Here is a 25,586-nt window from a genome sequence, read left to right as displayed (position 1 = left end):
TTTCCTACAGTCGATTTTAAAGAGCTATCTGTTTAATTTGTCTTACTGCTCTGTGGAGCTCTGTCAGTGCAGCGTCAGGGTGTCGGCCCCAATGCTCTCGGCCACAGTGTCAGGGCTCAGGAAGCAGCAGTGGGGAAGATGCCCAAAGCTGCCATGCATTGGGCACTTCATCCATGCTTCTCCTCCGTGCACACCTGCTTTTGGCATCAGGAGCTCTGTCCTGAGGAGGAGATGTGGAATGAGTTCAAATATTCTTTGAAATTTTTTATGTTCCTGTCATACTGTCCTCTTTAGGCTCAGTGCAAGCAAAACTTCTCTGCCTACCAGGCTCTGCAGATGTTCTCCACATTTGCATCTGTATTGGTACTGGGACACATCCTTGGTGCTTCAAGTAGCAAAGTACTTTCAAAATAAAGACCTCTGCATACATGCTTTATTATATTTGCATTAAGTACATGCTTCTCATGTCCTGATAATGCACTGAGCTGGATCGCTGCCTTCCTCCCACACCTCCTCCTCACGGTTTGTTTCTGTAAGCCACTGCAATGCTCACTGCCCATACGTGTTAGCTGTGCCATCTGCACAGGCCAGCCCTTGTGACCTGTCCCTGTCACAAGGGCGTTAATGGGGCCAGGAGCGGGGCTTGGTCCCCACACGGGACCCCCCCACGGGGTTTCAGCACTTGTCACTGCTACATCTTTGCACAATACCAGAAAAAATGCACACGAGGAAGCAGTAAGTGGTGGTAGCCGGGACGTGACATGGCCAGGACATGACCTCGGCGGGGTGCTGTGTGCTCCCTGGTTCTCGCTCCCACTCAGACGGCTCCCTCGGGGTGTGTGCTTGCCCACCAGTGCCACTCGCAGCCCTGGCCCTTGCCGTCACCCCACTGCTCCATGAGCTGCTGCTCTGCCCAGATGCTGGGAGCGCTCCTCCTCCAGCCTGCCCCCCTCGTTAGCCGTGCCACGCGCTTCCTCTCTGGCGAGGCAGCTCTCCTCGTAGTTGCAATACACAGAATTACACCCGCTGTCCCATGTGAGCTGTTGGCATGGACAGAAGCGTGCCTGCTGGTCTTTCATTTGTATTGCTGGATGTGGGGTACCACTTTGATTATTTCCAGCTTATCTGGACTATTCTCAAGGCAGTTGGTTGTTCGTAAAGCTGTTAGTGGAATAAAGGCAATCTGCGTAATAAGGGAGTGATTTGTACGACAGTAACAGTCTTATGTATCGGTTTTACTTGTTGACTAATCTCTATCTTTCTTTCAAGGATCATTCTTTTAAACTAGTAAATGAGGATGACAGTTCTTCAAATGGCAACAAGCCCGTGGCATCCACTCCAGTGCCAGGATCACCATGGTAAGCAAATGCAATTAGAGCTAATAAAAGTCATTCATCAGCGCTGTTTCTCTTGCCAAACATGCATTAGTTGTCTTTACGTGGGGAAAATACACTATCCTGGATGTTAAGTAGCAGCACTGCATTCCTTTTCAAGCTTCCAGCATAGCTTTTCCTCATTAATCATGTACTTAACGAAAATGAGAGGACATAGCTGCAAACACGGTGCGAGCCACCTCCCTGGGATTTGTGAGGTAAGTGGAGCGTGCTGCCGCTAGGAACCTCAGCTCAGCCAGAAATCACTTCTGGCAGAAAGCAGCTGGTGGTTTTTCTTTCTGATTTTGTGGGTCCTTCACTGCTGGTGTTCTGTGCAGCAGTGCTGTGTTCAGTGTTGTTTAGGGGCCTTGCCTTACTGGATCTCTCATGTGTTGAGGATCCAGTTTGTACAGTTCTTGGATAGATCAAAGAGGAAATACAAGACCCATGAGAAATGTTCTTGCTCTTTAGGGCCTGACCCTCTTCATCTCCCAGCTATTTCATTGGCAGTGGTAGTCTCTTAGTCTTGCAAGATTGGCATCGATTTCAGGTTACAGTTGAAAATCTCTGAAAGGTTGTGCCTCATGCCCTGGGTTTCCTGACCACATTCCCGCTCAGTCAACTACACCCTGGGTAACTGAACCTCCTGTGGGTTTAAAATAGATAGAAATCACTTCTCACTTTCTGTCCTGAATGGCTGACAAGAAGGATTTTTCACGTCCTTTACCCATATGCCATGAAATAATAAGTTTATGCTCAGTGGCTGATGTCTGTGGGATCTTTGTCTAAAGCAAATGTCAGCCAATATTTGTTGTTATTATTCTGTGCCATTTTGCAGACCAGTGTTGTAAACACAGTCTTACGTCGTATTTAATCAACCTTACATTGCTGAGTTTCCAGAGAAGTATTTAGTGACCCAGTGAGCGCTGAGGTGTGAGACCAGACATCCAAATCTCATCCTTGGGACCAGAGGGGAAGGGCAATGTCCTAATGCTGAGAGTTGTCCCATGTTCTGAGGTGACAAAGTCTCATCTGCTCAGTGGCTTGCGATGGAACATGGAGCATGCCTGTAGGGTGTTCAATCAGAATTAAAAAATTACTTTTTTTTGTAGCTTAAAACACAAATTCAGCAAATCCTGAATTTACTCTCCACCCATAGGTTGTCTCCATGCTTCTGCAAACTCAGGGGTGATGTGACACCACCAAGCATGTGCTGGGGTGTCATTCTGGAAATCTGAGTGGGGCTGGAGGCTGTGCCACTTAAAACAAACCAAGAGGTGAGTTTTCAGTTGCTAACATGCTGTCAGCCCCTCTGAGCCTGTAGGGCATTCAGCACTGCGTGCAAGAATTCACAGAAATGGCTATTTGATCCTTCAGTCCCTACTCAGAAAGTAGGATGAGATGATTATGCATTAGCATTAGCATTATTAGCATCATTAGCATGATTAGCATTATTGCCACCATGAAGACTGGCCAGTTTTTCAACAGAAGAGTTTAATTTTAAAATTGAGACCGGTGTCTGTAAATGCTGGGTATTGAGGGCATTTGATAAAACAAGCAGCGAACACGTGGCAATTCTCTCCTTCTCCTGCTCCCAGCTTTTAGGTCACTGGAGAGCGGAGAGATCACCAGAGGTGCAAAAGAGGGGAGAATGGAGGGGAAACAATTGCAGATTGACAGACGAAGTGGGAATCGATACGTGAAAAAGGTGAAGGAATCCTAGCTCAAACGCTGCCACCTCACACTGCTGTTAGCAGCACTGCAGAGGTTGCTGTACATGCTTCAGTTTGAGCTGTGTACATCTGCCGTCTGCAGCAGGACTAAGGGCAAAGCTGGAGTTGAGAGCATTTGGAGAAGCTGAGTGGAGGCAGGGAGGGAGAGGAGGTGATTTCAAGAGCCTGCCTGTGGCCATGAAAAGGGAGAAATGGCCTGGGAAGAATGAAAAGGGAGAAATGGCTGATAGGAAAAGGACGATAGAGTCAGAAGTGGAGAAATCTCCAGTGACAGCATTGTGGGTGTTGGTGTAATTAAAGAAAAGGAATCTTCTGCCCAGCTTATCACCAGTGCTTCGTCCACCCTTGTGCCTTACATGTGCACTGCCTGTGTGCACATCCCTTCTGTCTTCCTCTTTTCTCTCACTTCGTTGTTTCCCTGATAACATTGGAAGTGTTGACGTGCCTGTTGCTTGTTACTGAGACTGAGAAAATTAGTTATCGAGGAGACGAGGAGAGTATGTTCAGCCCCAAAAGATCAGTGACCCAATCTAATGCCTTCAGATCCCTAGATATCAAGGTAATGTAGAAATCAAGAAAAATGGGAGACAAAGGACCTATCAGGAGTAGCTAGATCGTATTTTTAATGGCAGAAAAGAATGGTAACCAAACGTTTCTACATTAAGAAACAAGATACATGTAATCATCTTGTTCCCGTACTCAAAGCAGTTTTCTATAGGGCAAAATGAGCACAGCACTATCTGCATCTCCCGTTTATGCTCAGTGACTGAAACAGAATATCACGCGTTCCCGGTGGATAATTGGAACTGTTATTGTACCAAGGAGGAACAGGTGACATGGTACATGGGGAAAGGGACATTAATTTTAAATTAAACGTCAGATGACATTAGTCACAGAAAAGTAAAGAGGTGTCACGGGAGCCCAGAGTCTCTAACCTGAGGTGAGGGAACACAAGACCTGGTGGCATTCAGTGATTAATGAACACCATCAGCATCCACGTGAGTGGTCAGGGGAGCCGGGAGCACAGCAGCATATCAGCAGAGACAAAACATGTTTCCAAAAACACTGGTTATAATCTGTCAAGTAATAGCTGTGGCAGTCCCATGTGCATGGGGTAGCATTGCTGTTCCCAAACAAGATGCTAGTTTCAAGTTTTCCAAGTCTCTTTCTTACAGAGGTTACATATACCTTTATTTTGTGTATGGGCAAAGTCAGTGGTGATGTCTTACCAGTGGTACACAGAAAATTCGGGTTATAATCTTACCGTACCTTGCAATGATGGAGTGTTGTTCATATTTGTTGTCTTCTACCCAGACCAGATTTTTAGTTTTAACTGCTTTTGGTCCCTTCTTTTAATAACAGCTAAGCATTAGGGCTTCGACTAATAACATTTGTTCTTTCCAGAAGTTTATGTATCAGAGACCAACGTTTTCCCATTATAAGCGTGTGTATGTGTTTGAGGAAGGCACAGTGAATATGTGCTCTTTATTAGTTTTCTTTACAATTCCCAAAGAGCAGGCTTTAGATCACTGTTCTGCTACTCTATTTACATATAGATTCGGGGCAGTAAATCTGAGCTTTACTGACTGTGTGTCATGGTGGCGTGTTATTTATTTTCATATTACTTCAGCCGTTTTAAAATGAACTTTGGTGCAAAAACTGATGTCAACCTGAGACAGTTACATTAACTGAACAAGTCAAAAAACTGGCTTGCACCGCAGCAACTTAGTCACGTTTCCTAAGCGGGACCCGGAGCCCATGGCTATCACCTGGGCTCGGTGCTGTGGGCTCCAGCCGTGGCCACTTGCACGTCCCCGGTACGAGTGCCCGTGGCCGTGCCTCCTGCCGGGCGGCCTCGTGGTGCCCTGGGGCCGCTGCCCCCACCGGCACGGCCTTGCCTCGCGGGCTGCTTAGAGCAGCGGTCGGGGTTCCTGTGACTTGCTGCTCTCACAGTCACAGCCTTAAAATACAAAATGTATTTTCCTGTGGCTTCTTTTGCTGTGAACAAAGCATTCACTGTGTTTTCCTCTCCTTTTCCCCTACTGTGGTATTTAGCCTCCTGCTTTTATGGGGTGTGTAGGCCATTTCTGTGACCTTTAGGTGATGTGGAGGGAGTTACTCAACTCCAGGTAACTTGCGTGGGATCGCAGGGCCTCCTGCAGGTTGTCAGTCTGAGATGAGTCTCACCCATGCAGAGTTAACAATGACAGACAAGAATTCAACTCAGAGTTAATTTCTTGGTCATACGTATGCCTGACATTATCTAAGCATAGTTTATCACTTGAAATAGGTGTGTAGTCTGGACTGGAGATGACCGGGTCTTCTTCTTCAACCCTACAATGCAGCTATCGGTGTGGGAGAAGCCGGTGGACTTGAAGCACCGTGGCGACATAAACAGGATCATCGAGGATCCGCCGCACAAGCGCAAGCTGGAGGCCGCAGCAAGTAACTAACGCCCTGTGATTATTTGCCTCCACTTAAACTCAGCTGTTGAAAGAGTCTTGATCTCTAAGTGCGTACGGTGAAAATTTGATACCCATGATTAGAATGGTTTTCCTTTAGAGATCTCATGCCAAGTATCATATTAAAATTGATGTTCATTACAGAATATTTATCTCTCCTGAAGTGCTGAACTAGGGGACAGAGCGTTCTCATTACTGGCAATAAAGAGCCAGGTGGCTTCTTATACTGGATGAATCTGTGATGTTTAAAATACATCTCGGAAGACACTGTGTTTTATTACACTTATTTCCAAGATGTACGTTGCAAATGCATTACCAATGCATTATTCAGTTATTCCACAAAAGCAGATATGCCATAGTTAATGAGTATTCAGCCAGGTTGTAGAGGGGGAAGAGAATCCCAATAGTAAATCTCTAACGACTGCTAAAAGGTTTGATGGAAACACGGGTGCTTCAATCTCAACGTAAATCTACCAGTCACCTTTTAAACACTGTGGATTCCTGAAGGGGGAATTTGTGGCACTGGCTAAAGAATAATATGCTGATGTGCAGTAATACATGTTAAGTGGTTCAAAACACAGTTCAAAAGAAGGGCCTTGACTTGTCAGCGATCCAAGGCTTGCTGTCTGCTCCTCTACAAGGTTTGTGGAAGCAGTTCTCCCATGCCATGCTTCGTACTAGGCTTTCTTTTTATTCTGCTATCCGTAGCTTAGCTGACCAGTTCAGCTTTTGTTCCCACTGGTGACCAAGCCAGGAATAGCCAGCATGTCAGCCTGGGCTGCCCAGCGTACTAGTGGCTCCACAGTTTGTTCCGCCACATTTCTCTCAAAAGCCTCGTGTCACCAGTTGACTCCATGTGCATTGTTACTGGGAGCAGTTCCACACAGTGTCAGTGCTTCCTCCATCTCCTCGTGCTTTCTGTTGGCTGTCATGTAGGAGCTGTGTCGATAGGGTCTGCCTTTACTGGGAGGACATCTAGTATGTATGACAGTCACTTGGAACACGGCTTGTCTTGATTAGCGGTTTGTGCTGGTGGATCCTTCCATATTGTGCTTTACAACAGTTTCACAGGAGAACCTCCTTCAGCTGATTAGTGGTGAGGTCTAGAAATAGAGGGGGAAAAATTAGACTTCTGTCATTCCTTTAAAATCTAGTATTTTATAACTAGAAATTACAAGCCTCATGAAACGACCTGCCTTTATTTGCGTGCTGTCAGGAGCCATAATGCATGCTTTGATCCAGAGGGAAAACTTCCAGTTAACTCTTGAAAAACACATTGTGAGTATGCCTTTTTGGACGTGAAACTTGATGCCGACAGGTAGATAAAAGTGAGTAATAAATCAGTATTTGTGTTATCGTTACTAGCAGAACGTTGCTGAAGAAATGCTATAGGGAAATGCTGCAGAGAGTGGTTTTCTGTTAGTGTAGTCCTTATCAGCACATAATGTCATCACATTATTTCAATATTAAATTTAAATTGTCAGATGCTTCAAATGCACATAAAGTCTTTTTGCATTTTGTATAGAACTTCAGTATGTAAAATGCCAAAGCACATCTGCTGAATTTCATTCTTCAGGAGAAAAAAAAAGCATATGTTTTTATTACAAGGATATATTGAAAGATTGATTAGTTACTGACAAAGGGGCGTGGTAGCCAAAGACAGAAGTGAGGGTCATGGTTCATGGTCTATAATTAATTAATGACAAGACTCTAAAACTATTGCTGATGTCTGCCAATTCACTCCTATCCCTTATTATTTATCTATATGTACCACCAAGATTTTATTCATGGACCAATTTTGTTATGACCGTAGCTTTCATTGCTGCTAATAGTCTTCATCTTCCTTGATATAATTGGGACTTGTGGTTGCTTGGTATTTGAGGCAGTCGGGTTATAATTAGTATATATTAGCTGCTGAGGTGAAAGAAATTACTTGTTGCCATTTCTCTTAGCTTGTAATCTTGAGTAAATAAATAACACAGATGAGCCGTGTGTTTGCAACAATGGTTGCCAAATGTATTTAGCTTAGTTGCTGCTGCTGAGTTTTAATTAGAATTTTTAAATGAAAGGAAAGAGAAAGTTAGCAAGCATAATTATTCATGGGGCGTTATAGGTTATCTGCGCATCACTCCACCGAAAGATCAAGTGCATTTGTAATTTAGGCATAAATGAAAAATTACTCGTTTATCAATTACTCTGCCTCCACAAAGTGTTCGTTCTTGTAGAGATGTACGAGGGCGTCACGCTCCTCGACCAGTGGGTTCCCAGCCGGCCATCCCTCCAGGTCAGGCAGGACCGCAGCCTCTCGTGCCTCCAGCCCTCGGAGCAGGGCTGGGCAAGGAGCCGTGCCGCCACTCCGTGCCAGACCCCGTCTGCTGCAGCCTCTGCGGACAGGGCCACCAAAACGGGTAGGGCAAGCCTTTGCCCACGAAACACTGGGCCGGGACTGGTGGCGCTTCCTGGTTCTCATACGCTGACCTTCCATTTTGCTGGGGCAACCTTTCTGACAGCAGTGAAACATCTTCTGGTTGCTGCTGCTTTCTTTCCCTTGATGACCATTTTAATGTTAATTCCATGTCGCAGTATGATCATACGATGACCCAGTATCGCAGTTCCCCTCAAGGAATCCTTGACATGTTTCTGTCTTATTGTGATGGACAAAAACGTTTTCATCTATTCCTCTCAACCCATGTGGTATTCAAATGCCACTGGGATTTATGCGCACAAAGCCATCGCATTGTGCAGGCCGTTGGAGTGTGTAAACGAAGCAGGGAAAATGAGAACCACAGCTTACCCCACGGAGCCCTCCAAAGGTCTCTGAACTACCAAGAACACATTTCACACCAGCAGGGAGAAGTCACCTGAATGGAGAACCAGGTGTTTGTTCCAGAGTCCTGGCGTGCCTCAAATTGTGCTGCCTCCTGATAAGCCCAACAAACAAGCCCAGGCTTTACTTGCCTGGGAAGTAGAGCAAGTATAACACTGGGGATAAGAAACTTTTTCCAAGTTGTAACCTCTGCAGTCTTCCATTTCACTCCATCATAGTTATTGAAATTTCTGTCCATTTATTGTAACAATCAAGTGGTGAGGAAACCCAGAAGCTAGTGCAACAGGAAACAGTCAGTACCAAGTCTTTAAAGGAAAATCAAATTAAATCCAGAGGTGAAACTTGGCACATCAGCCACCAGTGTGGTACTCCCCATCAACCCCAAAAGACACGTTTGGGCAGGGGATACTGACAGGTAAGAGAACTAGATAGGAAAACAGAAAAAAGACTTAGGTTGAAAAAGGATATTTTCTTTCTGTTCTTAGAAAATTGTTTGTCTGGATGTCAGGGTCAGGAATTTATGTTTTTTTTCAGCTGAAGAAAACTGACATTAACAGAAAATTGCATGTTGATTCATGCTTGAGATGATCCTTATTCAGAATTAGGGATGATTTTGTCTACTCTGTTCCCAGAAATATTTTCAACCATTTAGTATTCAGACAAAAAGAAGAAGTCTGGTCCTTACAAATAGCACAGATAGTTAAACCTTAAACTCACAGTCTTGCATGCGATACGTGTAGAGAGCTAGGGCTCTCTACAAAATTACAAATCAGATTTGTGTGTGTTGCCAATGGATTGGCAACGCTTTAACTCACCAGGTAAATAGTGGTACATTTTTTTGTTCTGGAAAATGAACTGAAATTCATTACACGACAGATTAGTTGAATGATTTAATTAATCGGCACTAAGCTTGATAGGCCATCAGACTGGGGCAGTGCTCTGGTTCATGATTTCATGGAAGGATTACTGTCAAGTTGTATTCTTCCTCAAAGCTTTGAATTAATTATTAGATTTTGTGCTCCATTGCCTTTCTTCCCTTTCAAAGTCAGTTTATAATCTCACCAGAGGTCCAGCGATATGATGTGATTCAGTAGGTTCCTGAGTGAGAGTATAAATACCATTTGTCATCTTTTACTGAGTTTTCCATCGCACCGAAATGTTAAGCGATGATGCTGACTCTAATCTTGTTCCATTTGTTCAAGGCAGCATACCCATAGCAGTCACTGATGCAAGCAGAGCAAGAAGGATTTAGTGTCCCTCCTTCATGCAGGCTGTCATTGCTCACTGGAAGAGCTTGAGATACATAAATCAGGAATCAGTGGATGGGAGTAAATAATGCAATCAGGGTATATTGTATCAGGGTTCTTTCATCCAAAAGTGACATGGTAATTAAAGGTTTGGTTTTATAAATATACAGTCCATGTATTTTTGCACAAAAAGAATTCAAAATGATACAGCCTTCTTTTCAGAAATCTGTGGTAGGTCTTTTCCTAACATGACTTCCAACGGAGTTCAGGCTCAAGTAGCGTGAGAGCTTCACATAATCATTTTTCATCATTGGTGAGTTTTTCTCTTGTCTTGTTGAAAATGTGAACTTTCTGCTTTGGACCAGACTTTCTCACCACTTGCTTTCTTTTCGTTCTTTCAGTAAAGAACATACTTTCACATCAGGATTTATGATGTCCAGGAGTATCACAGAGTACATCGTTTAGCCAGCTCTGGAAAGGCTCGGTGTAGCATTTGATAAACACAACTGCTCTGCAAGCCATGGCTGCTGCTGCTTTTTATTAGTGCTGAAATTTTGATTAACGTATTTGTAACGGTTAAAACATTATTAAATTGATTAACGTATTTGTAATCTCAGCATTACAAATACGTTAATCAATTTAATAATGTTTTAACCATTTAACAAATTACTGAAACTATTATCTCTCCCTATTTTGAAATGACATTCACTTCTCCGTATTATCGTTTATGTTATAGTTAGTAAAATACCACAATAATTTCAACTTTCTGTGTATTTCCTTCTTCTGTGTTCTCTGTTCCTACCTCTGGTTTTCACATGCCGGAATGTTACGGCTAGCATTTGTCCCATTGTTCTTTTTGAACTGATTTAGTGTGTGCTGTGCTCGTGCACTTAGTATAAATAAACCTTATTTGCTGAAAACCTGTAATATATAAGTAACTTCCCTAAAATAGGGGAAAAAATGAGCCAAGAATGAGGTTCTTCAATTGAAGCTTGGGTTAAATGGCCAAATTTCTATTAGCTTCAATGATTGGACCTGGACAAGTAAGAGGAACTTGAAATTAGTTCATTTTTAAATTATTTTTTTACTTATTTTTAATAGTTTCCTAAATAACAAGAGCAAACTTCAGTACCAACCTAGCAGGCTCAGCTTGGTCTTTCTGGCATTCCCAAGCTAACCACATACAGTTTGGTGTTCGTGTTTCTCAGCTGATACACGGTGATCTACTGAGAGGTACCCAGCACAAACCAGCCACCAGCCGGACAGGACTTCTGCTGGTCTGTCCGTGTGAATGTAGATGTATAGCTTGTATAAATGGGAAAAAAACAAATTCCAGAAATAAGTATCAGTTCCATAGGGTATACATTCATTAGGGCTGGCAGCGAGAACAAGGCCAGCCAGGAGCGCAGCCTCCCCTTGCACACCGTTAGCACGGAGGTTGTCGGTACCCGCACAGCCTTGCTGCTCCGCTGGTCGAATGCAGGGACTGGTGGCACTGCATTGGCTTATGTAGCAGAGAAACGGGCTAACAAGTAAGCTCTGGTGTGAGTTATTGCTGTTGGGTCAGACTACAAGGACTGAAATAATTTTGCAAAAGCATTTGGTGGTTGTGTTTTTAAGGGGAGAGAGGTGGGAGTAATGAGATTTTATCGAAGCATGTCACAAATGAGCAGCGAGCAATTTTTCAGAATGAGAATGGCCCCTTTTTGTTGCTATCACTTCCGTTTGCATGAAGGGGTTTCTAAGGATTTAATGAAATAAGTTATTTTTAAAATACTCTCTGCAGAGACAAAATAGTAAACACCCGAGCAGAAATCAAAGAACAAGAAATGAAAAATTAATGTGGGGAATTTGTATTCCCATTTATCTAGTTCAAATCTAACCACTCTTTTTATTTCTCTTTAGCAGATAAAAGTGTTAGCTCTTGTCCAGGAGATGAAAATGATGATCTTAGCATCAAAATAAAGAGAAATAAGTAAGTTCTAAAGTTTACTATTATACACATATGTATGCATATAAAATCTTGAGAAACTAAAGTCTGGTCAAATCAGTGCAAAGAGAGATAGCACTATTTTCTTCTGTATGGATAACTAAATCAGTAAATTATGAAACACATTCTCGAAGTATCCACTCTTCTTCCAACACCATGATTTTTTGCAGTATCTATTTCCCATAAACATCATCCGTTTCTGTATGAGTAACTGTTACTTATTTTGAAATTGTTTTAAAAAAATGACCAAGAGGATAAGTCCTTACTTTAAAGAGATTGGATAAAAGCCTTATCTTGATTAAAGTGAAGTAACGTTTTTTCACTGCAATCAGTGATTCCAAGGTTTCAGTCAACTCTTTTGATGCTGTAGTCAGGCAAAACTGCAGGCAAGCTACCCGCTCAGACATGTCCAGAGGCATTTGTATTAGCATGCTTTTATTTGACCTTTATTACCACGTGTGTTTGTAATCCTTGGGAAGTAGGAGGCTGAAAAAACTGTGCCAAATAAGCAAGCCCCCACCCTTGCCAAAATACTAAGAAACACTTTGGTTTAAGCAGTGCCTTAGGAACGATTCATTCCACGTAACCTTTGGCCAGTAACTGCATGTAAGGTCAGCTGTTTGCACAGGCTGGCTAGGATTCGTGTACGGGTTTGGAACAGTAAAACAATTCTGTAAAAATAAATAAGTATGATACTGCTTTCTGTATTTGTGGGCATTTGGATTAGGAAATACAACACATTTCTGTGTTTTGCAAGTGGTGATATTGAAAATAATATTATTCTCTTTTATATTGCCATTCTTGCCTTACTGCTCTGGGTGGGTTTTTTGACCTCAGCAGAGTTCCCATGGGTTTATATTATTACGAAGGAAAAATCAGATACCTTGAGTTCAATACTCAGAGTATGTAAGCATTTAATATGTATTATAAAAGCATGTATTTATACTTAATATACAGTAAATACAGGTACTTTTAATATTTATTCTGTATTTAGGATAGGATAAAAGGTTAGGATAAAAGTTGACGTTTAGTATAAAATTATTTCAGAACACTTCTACTGAAATCAGTGGGTCTAACAGTAATGGGCCGCTCCTGGGACCTGTGTATAGAAGCAGACACTTTCTGTGGGCTGTTAAGATGATTCCTTTTAATGATTGCTTGAGATGATGGAACTCCATGTAAACAGAATTCCAAAGCTAGAGAAGTTTGTTCGTAAACTCGAGAAAAATGCATTTATTCAGAGATTCCTGCATCAGAGTAGTCGTGGGCTTATGGTGCCTCTGCCAGTCCCTATTTGTGAATAAGGAATATTATCTCAGCTGGATTGGATTTCCATCACTTATTCACAAGAGGACATCGAGCAGACATCGGCTGCGAGTGCACGAGCACTGGGCTGGATGAGGCTGCGGGGCCTCCACGCCGCTGTCCCCCAGAAGCCCTCATCTCAGCTCGGTGTTTTCCTGCACCATGCTGGGTTCAGCTATTTCAGGCAGCCAGGCAAGCAAAAGGCAGGTTTTAGGTGGACGTTTGCAGTGCTGTGCATGAAATCTGCAGGAGAAAGAAAAGCGAATCTCATTTGTACACACGGGCACGCGTTGCTCACTTGTTTTTGCAATATCAACATTTTTTCTTGGTTAAATACAACTAGAAAAGGAGATGGAACATGCTTTCAGGGTTTGTTTTAAAGCATGCTGCAATCCCTCTTCTATTCTGATTGTGCTCTCCACAGAAGTGCAGTTACCTTAGTAAATCACGTGGTTGCTTTGGCATACAATAAATCGTCTGCTAGATGATTTGCTAGAGAAAGCCCGGCGCTAATGATAAGATGCAACTGCCTCAAGGTTCCAATACAATTCATCCTAACTCAGCTAGAGGGGTCACCACGCAGGTTTGGGGAGAGCTTTCTGATTGCAGCATTTTTGTCATTTCTGATATTCACACTCATGTCTATCTTCGCATTTACTTATTAAATTTATATTGGTAAAAACAGATCTGCTCTTCCACTTCTCCTACTGTTTGCTTGCTGGTGACAGAGCTGGTAGGGGACCTGCCCCAGAGCCGACCACAGAACAAGGCAGATCTCCCCTTTTTTCTCACACGGACATTTGCACGAGCCTTGTTCCAGGGCTGCCAGCCAGAACGGGCGTTTACAGGTTTAGGAGCTCTGGACTCCACAAGCTGCAGGTGCATTTTGTTGGGGTGTAGTGAAACTGATTCAGAATACTGAAGGCAGGTCTTACTCAGGTGATGCTCTAACTGTACCCCATACAAAAGAAAAAAAAAACATCCATAGAAACTTGGTTCACCTGGGTCTGCACCGAATGACGGGAGGGCACAGGGGTCTCTGTCCCACCCTGCTCTCCCCGTGGCTGGTGGCTCAGGGAGGCACCCAGGAAGGTGTGAGCATCTCCACGGCTGGAGCCCCACAGCCTCCCTGGGCAGTTGACCGTCAAAAAGCTTTTTCCTGTTTTGATGGATTTCCCTCTACTCCAGTTTGTGTCCTGTTCTTTCTGAGATTTGCAGGCTTCCAAAATCGTGCTCATAGCAAACCCATATGTGCCCTTCTGACTAGGAAGTCACACACTTTGTTGTGCAGATTATTGTATTATTGCTAAGGCAAAATGTGTTCTTTATTGTAATCTTTGGCATGAGAAAAAAGCAAGTCTGTATAATATTCAGCAACATTTTCAATCGCCTGAGAAAGATTGAAGAAAAGAAAGGCTCCTCTGGTGCTGAGCTGATTGAGCAATGTGCTGTATTTCTCAGTTTCATCTTGCAAAAGCCCTTTGTGTGTGCTGGAAATGGGATTGGACCTTTCATGGATCATGTTACAGAATAGAATTTGCTATTGCGATGTAAAAATCGCCGCCGTTCTGTGAAGAATCACAATTTGATATCTTTCAAATCACTAGTACTGGAGCATTCTAGGATAAATATAAGTGTAATGTAATTATTTATAGAGGGAAGATAGCGTAGTAGGACTCAGATTACATACTGATGGCATCCATTTGCTTGGAAATAAAAAAAAAATGTTTTCATGTTGAAATTCCAAACCCAAGTATTGAATAACATGTATTAGTGAAAATTGCATCATTAGCAAATGCAGCCGTGCCTAGTAAGAAGCTAAGAATCAAGCAGCTCACCTTCATTATCCTCACTTGTACGTTGTGATCATTTAAAGATTCTTGGACATCCCAGAAGGTACCTTCATTTTTTATTGAATCCTTTTTTGCTGAAAGCCGTAAGAAGCGGTAGGCAGAATTCAGAGCAGTCTGCAATCAGGGTCTGCGTCGGCCTGCTGCTTTGAAGTTGGGAGCTTTCTCTCACCATCCCAAACCCAGAGCCATTTTTTACTGGGGGAGTGCAGTGTGTGGCCCTGCGGCATGTCCCACGGGCACGGCCATGCCCCGGTGAGCCCGCTGAGCCTCCTGCCCACCCTCTGACGAGGTTCCCATCTCGCTGCAGGTGCTGTGGGCACCCCCACCCGTGGGGGAAGACTGGGAGGGTTAGGAGGGTGCAGCGTTATGATCTCCAGCTCTGATGAAGTTATGTAGGCATTCACCTGGTGTAAAAGTGCTTGGTTCTGGTGATGACACCAGTTCTGTAGGGTTACAGCCGAGGAGATCACCCCTATGCTGCTCTGCACTCCTAGAACGTGCAGAAAGCTGCGCAGGAGCCCCTCTCTCCTGGATGCGCACAGCGCTGCTACCTGTGTGCGTTTTTCGGGGTTCTGGTAAGCAGAGGTACGCAGGCAACAAGCACCACCAACACTCTCAGAAACACCTCTTTATTCTAATCAGGTGCAATCTTGGGAAAGGCGAGCAGGTTCTGCAGAGACTTTGTGGCATCGACGGGGGTTGGGGAGCAGCGGGGTCACCGATGCCTCGGGCAGGTCTGTGTATGGGGTGACTGCCAGATGGCTTCCCCCCGCTGCAGGTTCTTGGGGTGCGTGGGGATGTAAAGGTTAGTATTGCCTCTCAAGCGTGGGGGCACAGAAACAGACAAGAAAATGAAAGAGAAGAAAACGAGTCTCTTAAGTCACGCTTTTAACATCTTCGCTCTTTGACAGATTTTATATGAAGCTGTCACTGTTCTGTAGCTTGACATACAGGGCAGATTTTGGTGCTGGGTCGCTCTTTGATCACACAGATGGGCTGTTCTTCCATAACGAGTTGCCGGAGCTCCCCTGGCAGGGCCCCGCAGACCTGCAGTTCATAGCTGGCTGCAGGGCCGGGGAACTCGGCAGCTCGCGGAACCTGCTCCCTGCCTGCAAAGGGATCCCGCAGTCCTGAGGCATCTCCCTGGAGGGTTAAAAATGCCCTCCAAAGTTTACAATTTCTGAACTGTTTTCTGTCTTACCTTGTTAAAGAACAGAAGATTCCCAAGCCGCTGACCAGGGGGAGGCAGAAACGGAGGAGAAAAAAGCGAAGACATCAGGACATCAGGTCACGCCTCCCCTCGAGGAGCGCATCACGCATTTCCGAGATATGCTGCTGGAGAGAGGGGTAAGGAGCACCCCTAGGTGATCTGACATACCTCATTTACAAACTTAGGGCACCGCGTATGACCACTGCAGGAATCCTTTCATAATTACGAGTTGGCATTCAAATGAAGAATTATTGAGAGTTTTTTCTGTCTATTAACCACGTAGTTTTTATGTTTCTTAGACTTTTATTCCAATGCCCTGCAGTAAAACGTGGCCATTCAGCCCTTAAAGCCCTTTGCAGGTGCAGCTCTGAACAAATCACTGTGTATGCACCCAGAGATGGCCGAAAGTGGCTGTTCTTCTGGCTGGGACCAGGGGCTCAGCAGTCCTTGGAGGAACGCAGCCACACAGTCCTGGTGGTCCCACGTGAACCCCAGGGATGTTTATTCTGTGGCAGACACGGGACGGGAGCTGTGCCAGGTATCACCCAAAAGGCAGCATGAAACGCAGAACAGTCCTTGGAAGCTCTTTGCTTTTTTTGAGCGTGAGAAAGGTTTCATACTGCAAACTCCAATGATCCCAGCAGTGGGAAATAAAATTCATGTCCTGGCCATCCAAAGGTGGTGCCCAGCTTGTTAGGGAAGGGTGTTCTGGAGTCTCAGGAGGGTTAAGAAAACCTACTCATTTCTTTGGACTTCCTGGAGAAGCCCTGGTGGTTCCAGCTGGTGCTGAAGCACAGAGGCGTGGGATCCTCGGGGCTTCTGACCCAACCAGGACAGGGCGGCACTGCCAGCCAGGCGAGAGCACCGCGGGACAGCTACCGGCAGTGCTCAGAGTTGTTCTAGCCATTTCCCTGTGACCCGATCACGATTATGAGTAGATAGATGGAGCATAGACTCGGTTACTGATAGAGCCCCGTATGTGCTGTGAGCCTCGTGCCCAACAGCGAAATGCGAATTACAGATAGCAGTAATGGCACCCAGTGACCGGTTTTGTAAAGAGCTGCAGCCTGACTTATTTCCAGCAGTAGCACCTATAAACCTGAGTTGAACTGGCCACATAAATACTACCACCAACGTGAGGAATTCAGGATGCAGTTATTTATAAACATAAAGGTGCCAGCACAGAAATTCATCTCCCAGTATCCCTTCTCCTTCCAGAGAGCGAGAATGGAATTAATAAACATACCACGCTTAGTCCTGGGTCCTGCCAACATAAATGGGTGTGCACTGGAGTAGTGTGCAGATTCTACACCTTCTTCCAACACTCTTCAAGTATGAATTCCATAGAATGTTTATGAAATGTCTGTACATTTCTGTTTATGTGATTTCTGTAAAGAAAAAAAATGCTGTTGTTAGACGGTAAAGCTTGTAAAACTTACCAGTAGTGATCAGCAGACCACCAAGGTATGTAACCAGAGATTCAGAAGCTCAACAGTAAATTATTTCCAGACAGACCTGCTTTATAAATACATTTTGTTAAATATGCTTAAAAATGCAGAAGTACCATAAATGAATACTGCTCGAAAACTTCTGCTGAAAAATGTAAAGTAAGGGGACAATAAGTCAAATTCACCAGCATGAAGGGTATTCTATGAAAAGATTGCTCAAGTGTTTCCCATTTAAGACTCAGTCTTGCCCATCAAGTAAGAAATGTAGTCAATTTACTCTTTGTTTGTGCTTTTAATTAAAAACATTTAGAAAATAGGTTACTTTGCTTTTACCCTAGGCCTTTTTAAATGTCCAGACGAGCTGCTGGTCAGTCTCAGCTGGCTGGCATTTCTTGAAATGCTCTGAGGCCATTAGTGTTATTTTAAACTGGTTATTTAAAAGGACGTCTCCTGCCATTTTCTTGTAATTTTTCAAGGGGGTACTTGACAGCATTACAAAGAGCTTGAGCTAGATCTAGTTCTTCAGCGTAGTTATGAATCTTCATATATAAAAGGTATCAACAGAAGAATTGATATGTGGCATTAGAAATAAAATATGATTTTGGTGCAGCTCCAAGATGAGAGCACTATTCCTAAGTCTGCGGCAAGTTTTCCTGCGCAGAAATGTAACCTCTGTTAGTGCCCTCCTGGAAGTTGAACAGTTTGCTCAGAATCCCGAGGGTGGTGCACAGAGCCTGGATGCACGCCCCGGTTCCCACTGCAGGGCACAGAAAAAGGTAGAAGCCTCGAAATGGAGGCGGTGACACCTACGCCGTGGATGGAAGCGGTAAATGTGATATGATGGCAAGATGCTTTGGAGATGATCGCTATCAGTTCTTCAGCGTATGCATGCCTTGACAGCTTCGTTTGGGTTGGTATTAAAGTTTGGGAAGAGGGGAGTTAAAGCTGAGATAGTTACTTAAATGGAAGTTGGTGCTTCTGTCATAGGAAGAGGATACTAAAAAGAGCATTTCCCTTTCTGCTGCAGATTCTTTCCATCAAAAAACTGGGAGTTAACATCTCCCAGATACTGAGATGTCCTAGAACAAACCCCCAATAATGGCATGGGGACAACCAAAGCACTGCCCGGACCAGATTGAAATGCAACTTCCAGCTGCTCCGAGGCATCTTTAGAGCATTCAGTAGCTTTCTGAACTACTCTGTCACTTCACCTTGGAACATTTCCTTTTTTTCAGTCCTTGTTACAATTCTTTAATGCGGCTGTCTTTGTATGCTTCACAGGTTTCAGCATTTTCTACATGGGAGAAAGAGTTGCACAAAATAGTATTCGATCCACGGTACCTTCTGCTAAATTCAGAAGAACGTAAACAGGTGAGCATTACTGCCAGTGCAGCTTCTGACTGGTGGCAGGCATTTCCCAAATTAGCACCGGGAAGTGAGCGGTTGTCTTGGTAAGATAAAAAGCATTGCATAGAAGTGAAGTTTCTTTTCTGAATTTGTCAGTGAGGCTTGTAATTGAGGTTCTGTTTATAGGAAAGGCAAATGGTAGCAAGTGAGTTGGCGTGTAGAGAGGAGCTGCGGTCTCTTAGGTTGTAGGAACACAGCCAGCGGAGTCTGGGGAACTCATCTGTAGAAAGGCTGATGGCCATAAGGTAATGTTTCCACTCTGATTTACCTTACATATTGTGGTGAGACTACTTAATTAGAAAATTTCCTAGGAGTTTGGCAGTATTTATTGCTGTATTTTGCAATAACTGAACTTGCTGGACATAAATGGAGAGAGCGTGTTGGCTGTGCTTGTGTGTGTTTGAATGGCTGTAGCTTCTGTGGCAAGCTGCAAAGGGAAGTACGCTTTTTGCTGCCTTGTTTATTTGGGCATTAATTATCACGAGTACATAAAAGGACTCGAGGGCTGAAGATTAGTCTAAAAAATTTAGGGGAGATGCAGGGATGTGGCAGGGAAGGTGAACTCTTTTACTCTGCGGTCATTTATCTTCCTTACCAGTTCTTTGTCATCCTGGAAAAGGAAGAATTTTGAATATGGAATTGTCCATTTTTAAAATAAACATCATGGCAAATGTAACACTTATTTATATTCTGCTGCACTGGGGCCCGTGTTGTCTGGGGGGTTCTCCAGAGAGCTTGCTGTAGGTAGTTACTGAGGGGCTGGGCACATGCATCTTCATCTACCACCTTTCCAGTATTTTATTTCCTGAGGAAAAAAAACCTGAAATAAAACAATAATGATACATGGGAATGAAAATGCGAGTGAAACTGCTAGGGTGGAAAATACTGCTAAATAAGAGGCTAAGCAAGGAGCTTTGTATTGTATTTCAGGGAATCAGCAAGGACAAAACCTAAACCTTGATCAGTCAATCAAGATACATTACTTCTTTTATTTTATCAGCCATGGAGATGATATAATAAAAATACATAAGGAACACACATAATATAATGTGGAGCTTTGCTTGAAGTGCTGGTGACAGGGACCTCATCTGTGGGGTGGATTTAGTTCAAGGAGAGACTGTGAGAAGCGAGCAGTCGGCAGTGCTGTGGGTAGAAAGCCTCTGTCAGGCAGATGTTGGCTCAGAGTGATTCGGGGCTGAGGGTGGTTCAGAGCTGTGGTGGAAGAGGCGCCCATCAGGAGCTCTTTGACTAGCCAGGTTAAAAAAAAAAAACAATGAAAAAAAAAACTTGGGAGGACATGCCGTGTATGTAATTTATTTTAGCTGCTAAGCTTGAAGTTAAGAGCTCTAGACGCTCACTGTAAGTACTTCCCTTTAATTAGACCTCATTCTCCTCCGGGAAGAAGTTTAAGAAGAAAGTGAGACCTGGACAAGGATAGATGACTTAATGAAAGCGCCCACTGAAATACAGCTCACGTTAGTAGAAGACTGCATTTAGATCCATGGAAACGTTTACCACGACAGATGCTGACTGTGTGGCCCAAATAGCGAGCCTCTCGAGTACTGGTGCAGTTTTGCAAAGGGATTAATATTTGAGGGGTCTAGGGGTGAGAAGTGGCTCCCTGTGAAAGCGAGGCGTGAGGGAGTGATGCGTGCATGCGTGGCTGGCCGTACCGCAGATTTCTTCTGCCTGCGGTCAAGCAGGTAGCCTGCAAGGGGCAGGGAAGGCGTTCTGAGTGTGATGTGCATGTGTCAGAGCGAACATCCTCTTGACTTGACCGTCTCTTGGGGTTTGGTTTGACTCCAGGAGTGCAGGCTCTGGTGGTGTGTGTCCTTACCCTGCCTGAGGAACATAATGATTGAATATTTACAGATTGATCTGCCTGCTGAGCAATATTTGCCAAGGGGTTATTAACAGTTGAAAGATGCTACTGTGTTTCAGTCAAGGATCAGTGAAGGGTAAAGAAGCAACTGTATTAGATAACGAGCTATCTGTTAATTTTGATTTATTGCTGTCATTAATAGCTTTACTGAGACCAGAAAAGCAAGCTGTAACAGTTTCATGGATTTTATTTCTTCTATATTCCCATCTCCTCTTGTATTCGGCTTATGCAATTGCGTGCAGTTTAATATATTTAGATTTCCTGTGTTGTCACAGTAGGTCTTGCATGGCCATCTCTGATGTTTACTCTCCCAGTGGTGTTCTTCCCTTTTTCACACACCATGCCCAGTACCAGTGGTAGTTCTGCTTTCATGAAATGCAGATTTGCACCTCTGCACCTTCACGGCTGATGAGAAAGCAGCCATGGCAGTGACCCCTGTAATTGTATTTAACGTACAAAATGTGTGGTGAAAAGAGAAGGGTGGCAAATACGGAAAGCTAACAGCATTCTGAGGAGCGGCTCCTCAGCAGCTTAGTGTGCCTCACTTTTTAGAGCACAAAGTCAGCAGGATCAGATTTTTGGTATTTTACAACGTGATTAAAGCAGTTGGCAGAATTTTTAGACGTAGGGAAGTCCTTAGTTCCTTTCCAAGACACCAAAACTCCTGACGTTGAGCACTCTACCGCGTATTTAGCTGCCGAGTGCTGTTAGGAGGAAGGTTGTCAACGCTTCCAAAGGCATTAAAGCTTTCGGGTGTATGTGTAGAGAGAACCATGTGTAAGCTCGTGTTTTTTGACAACTGAATTGAAGGGTCTTCAAGCTTTTTGGGGTAACATACAGGACATTGATGTTTAGCATTGTAGACATTTTCAGGAATTAATGCAAGTTGGGAAGGACGTGGGATCCCAACTAAATATATGCAAGTAGTTGTACAGATACAGGGGAGAAAAAAATAACGCTATAGGCATGAAGATGTGAGCAAGTCGGGAAATTGTGATTTATGTTGCACTTGATGTTTGAGTGGTTATATTATCTGTCAAAATTATGCCTTTTCCCATCTGCTTGTTTTCTGAAAACACGTGGTCAGTGCTCCGTGAAGCAGATTCAGCTGCATTTGAGTCAGCAAGTACTGAGGGCAGATAAGAGTTGGAGTTCTTGAGACTGACAACCCTTTAATGAAGCACAAATACCACAAAGCCTTTGTTAATAAATACTCTATCTTGTTTCCCTTATTTCAAAAGATATTTGAACAGTTTGTCAAGACGAGGATAAGAGAAGAGTACAAAGAAAAGAAAAATAAATTGTTGTTAGCCAAAGAAGAATTTAAAAAACTCCTCGAAGAATCCAAGTTATCACCAAGGTATGGCATTGCCTTATGAAGATTTGCTCAGACAAGGTTTCTCATTTAGTGTGTGCTTATCAGTCCTGGAAAGCTGTAAAACTGAATGTACTCGTTGCAGCAAGGCTTCACATCTGTTGTTACAATGCCACGTTGACATTTCTTTAGTAATATTTTACAATGTTGTCTGTTATTACTGGGAAGGAGAATTTCTCCCTGTTTTCCTCTCTCATTTAGAATGTGTAATATTTTGCAGAACACATTTACTGTATACACACAGAGATGGTATAATCACAGAACGCACGAGTGTCTGTAAAATCGGTACCTGAATGCACTTACGTTAGGCCTACAGTTAAACCTAGTGAAAAACTGCTTGGGATTCGATGGAAGAGAAGCATAACTGAACAAAGTTGTTATTAATATCACATCACTAAATTAAAGTAAAGCATGCAGTACAATAATTTATTTTTCTACATTGATTTTTAAGTAATGGAACCAGAATTGCACGGTAGCAAATGCAGTGCTAAGGATGGCATTTGCTCATTTGTAACTGATGCAGAAATAAAGAGGTTTATGTATAACAAGTCTGGTTAAATTGTCGGAACTAAGAAATTACAGTTTTCTCTACTAAAATCTTCAGGTAATTGTACAGCACTGCCTGCCTAGACACGTAGATGCAAACAATACATCAGACTCTAGGAAAGTAATAATTATAAGAAGTTTTTTTGCAATGAAACAGAAACTATTCTGGGATAGCCTAACCACTAACGCTGGTTGCAGCAATTTCATTTTCAGTTTGCAAGGGCAAAAACATGCTGGCCTGCAGGAACAGAGAATGTTTTACCATTTAATGTTTTTGTTGAGCTAACTGTGAGATCTCGGTGTCAGGGAAATTCATCTGCCTGCAATAATCTCTAGCTTGATTTTAGTGTGCAGTAAGATAAATAAACAGAAAATATTTAAATAGAACCAAACCAGCTCTTTACCCAGGTGACTTTTACAAATCCACACAGTGTTTAGAGCCAACAATACATATTGTAAAATTCATGTGACAGAGTGTAGTGAGCTCAACAAAGTCCTTGACAAGACAAACAAGGAAGCGGCGCGGTGCAGCCGGACGGTGTAAGCCCAGAGATGTGCATTGCAAATCGTCCCTGGTGCTGGCTCAGTGAGCAGCCAGAGCGCAGAGTAGCCAGGCTTGGCAGCAGCAAAGCAAACACCGATGGGACCTGGAGCACCTCCAGGATTCCCTGATGCCCTTCTGGTCTGACAGACAGCACTCGATAGAAATCCTGTGCACGACATGGCAATGCCTGCCTTTCCTATCATAGTAGCTTTGCTCCAATTCTTTGTTAACTCCAGTTTTCCATCATTTATCCCAGCACTGAGAATGCAACCTAAAAGCAAGTTAAGCTAGAAACCATTGCTCAGGCAGTGTGTACCTATGAGATTTCAACAGTCCCGAAGTTTAAAAACAAAGCCCCAGCCATCGCTCTGTGGATGCCGGTACCTGGAAGTGCCTGGCTGCTCTGCTCGCGGGTCTGGGAACGAGGGGAGGGAGGAGACCGGCTGCTGGTGAGAGCCGACCCTGCCCGCCCGTACGGGGGCCTGCAGAGGTGCCGCCAGGCGGTGCTTTTGTCCTCAGATCCCGTGTTTGCATCTGAAAATGTGGGTCCTGACCATGAAATCCCCAAGCAAAGCTCCCGGTGGATTTCAGTTGTGTCATGCCTATAACTCTCAAACTTACAATTAATTTGTTGCTGTTCTAGAAGAGATGAAGCTACCGCGGCATCAGGCACCGTGCGCTACCGGCAGGCAAAGCGCGTTCGTTAGCAATGAGGCCTAGGTTTGTTTCTGCTCTATCATGGGCTAATTATTGAATTGAGCTGCTGGGGATAGATGACAGCAGGAGTAACCTGCCTGTGCAAGGGCGGTGCTGAGCACTCAGACCTGGCCTCTCAGCTATCGCCCAGCTGTCTGCAAACCCAGAAAGGGAGTTAACCGTGCAAGCCGATCGGGGAGGCAGGAGCCGTTCTGGCACTGGCCCTGCCTTCCTTGTCGCGGGGGTTGCCGAGATGTTCACGTCAGTTTTTTCCCAGAACACGCCTCACTTGTAGCGCCCGTGAAAAGTTAGGCGTGCCATCCAGGTCAAAGAGGCGGGGTGGATCGACCAAGTTGCAGCTTTAAAATGTCTGTCTTTTCTGCAGAACAACATTTAAGGAATTTGCAGAGAAGTACGGAAGAGATCAGCGGTTTCGGCTTGTTCAAAAGAAGAAGGACCAAGAGCATTTTTTCAATCAATTCATACTTATTCTTAAAAAGAGGGACAAAGAAAACAGGATAAGGCTACGGAAAATGAGATAAAAGCTCTTGAAACTGGCAATAAACACAGAAGTTAATGCTGTGACTGCAGTTAGAAAATAAAATGAACGCTAAAGCAAAGGTTAAACTTGCAACAGCTTAACGAAGAAGTGGATATCCCTGGGAAGAACTTTAACGAAGTTTGTTGAACGTACGTAGAAGTTGTGAAGGCTGTTCTGCAGGAGTCTGAAGGATATTTTGTTCTCAAAGAATTAATGTTTCATATTGAAGCTCTCTTTTGTACAACATCCAGAGTTTGATGCATTTCTAATTGCCATGATATGTCAATCCCTTAATTGTTTTAATTATGCAAATTACTTGTAATATACACAAATTATGAATCCAGTGCAGATTTGTAATTAAGCAGAAGCAGATGCCATCCATAACAACCTCAAGATATTTTCATCATTTAGGGGAATTATCTATCGCAATCTTTGGCAACTTTACGCATTATCATAAATTGTTTAGCAGTACAGTGGTATGCAGGGATTCGTTACCCGCTGTTCACACGTCTATGTCCAGTTCTCTGAGTAGTAGTAATAAGATATTAATTGTTAATCTTAGTGAAGAGTGTGAAAATCTTGGCATATGTTCCATAGGAAAACGCTAAGTTTCAGAACTAGCTCTCTAATTACTGTGAATGGTGCTCTCAGGCACACAAGTGATAGCAACACTTCTCCGTCAGTTCCTATAAAGAAGTATTTTGTAAAAGCATCGCAGTATGAGTTGAATTATGTTCCTGTATGTGGAAAGTCTGCATGAGATTTTTCTCATCATCTTTGTATGAATAAATATTTAACTTTTTTAATTAATAATAAATATTTTAAGCCAATTTTCAGGGTTTTTTAAGTTTCTAAACTTTTGGAAATACTGGATAAAATAATGCAGGTCTCAGTGGTTTCAACTTGAGAGGGAGAAAGCCACGGCGTTCCTAGGACTGCTGATCTGTATGCAAATTTCCACTGATGCCGATTGGTCTTAAGGAGCATACTGGGAGCACAGTCGTCTCTCTGGCCGTGAAGATAAGATTTCATGGCTGGGGTAAATCAGCACAGCTCCGCACCGACCTCCAGCGCGTCCCTTCTCTTTACAGTACAGGAAGGACAGACTCTCCTGTCTGTGGTCATGATCATTTTCTCAGTTGACCTC

At 43.6% G+C, this 25,586-nt stretch overlaps 1 protein-coding gene across 1 annotated transcript in view; it reads left to right on the top strand.

The window, feature by feature from the left end:
* TCERG1L (transcription elongation regulator 1 like) overlaps positions 1-25,269 on the top strand; it is a gene marked incomplete at its 5' end in the record, with an annotated part of 102,397 nt that extends 77,128 nt beyond the window's left edge. Inside the window, 7 exons of the mRNA XM_035330119.1 lie at positions 1,270-1,358; positions 5,397-5,551; positions 11,548-11,617; positions 16,002-16,137; positions 18,730-18,819; positions 21,979-22,097; positions 24,284-25,269. Coding sequence (XP_035186010.1) covers positions 1,270-1,358; positions 5,397-5,551; positions 11,548-11,617; positions 16,002-16,137; positions 18,730-18,819; positions 21,979-22,097; positions 24,284-24,440 — 816 coding nt within the window. The remainder of the gene's footprint in view (positions 1-1,269; positions 1,359-5,396; positions 5,552-11,547; positions 11,618-16,001; positions 16,138-18,729; positions 18,820-21,978; positions 22,098-24,283) is intronic.
* Between the last annotated feature and the right edge of the window lie 317 nt (positions 25,270-25,586).

Source organism: Oxyura jamaicensis, chromosome 6 (genome assembly GCF_011077185.1).
Source record: "Oxyura jamaicensis isolate SHBP4307 breed ruddy duck chromosome 6, BPBGC_Ojam_1.0, whole genome shotgun sequence".
Classification (NCBI taxonomy): domain Eukaryota; kingdom Metazoa; phylum Chordata; class Aves; order Anseriformes; family Anatidae; genus Oxyura; species Oxyura jamaicensis.
This window is presented reverse-complemented; position numbering and strand designations above follow the sequence as displayed.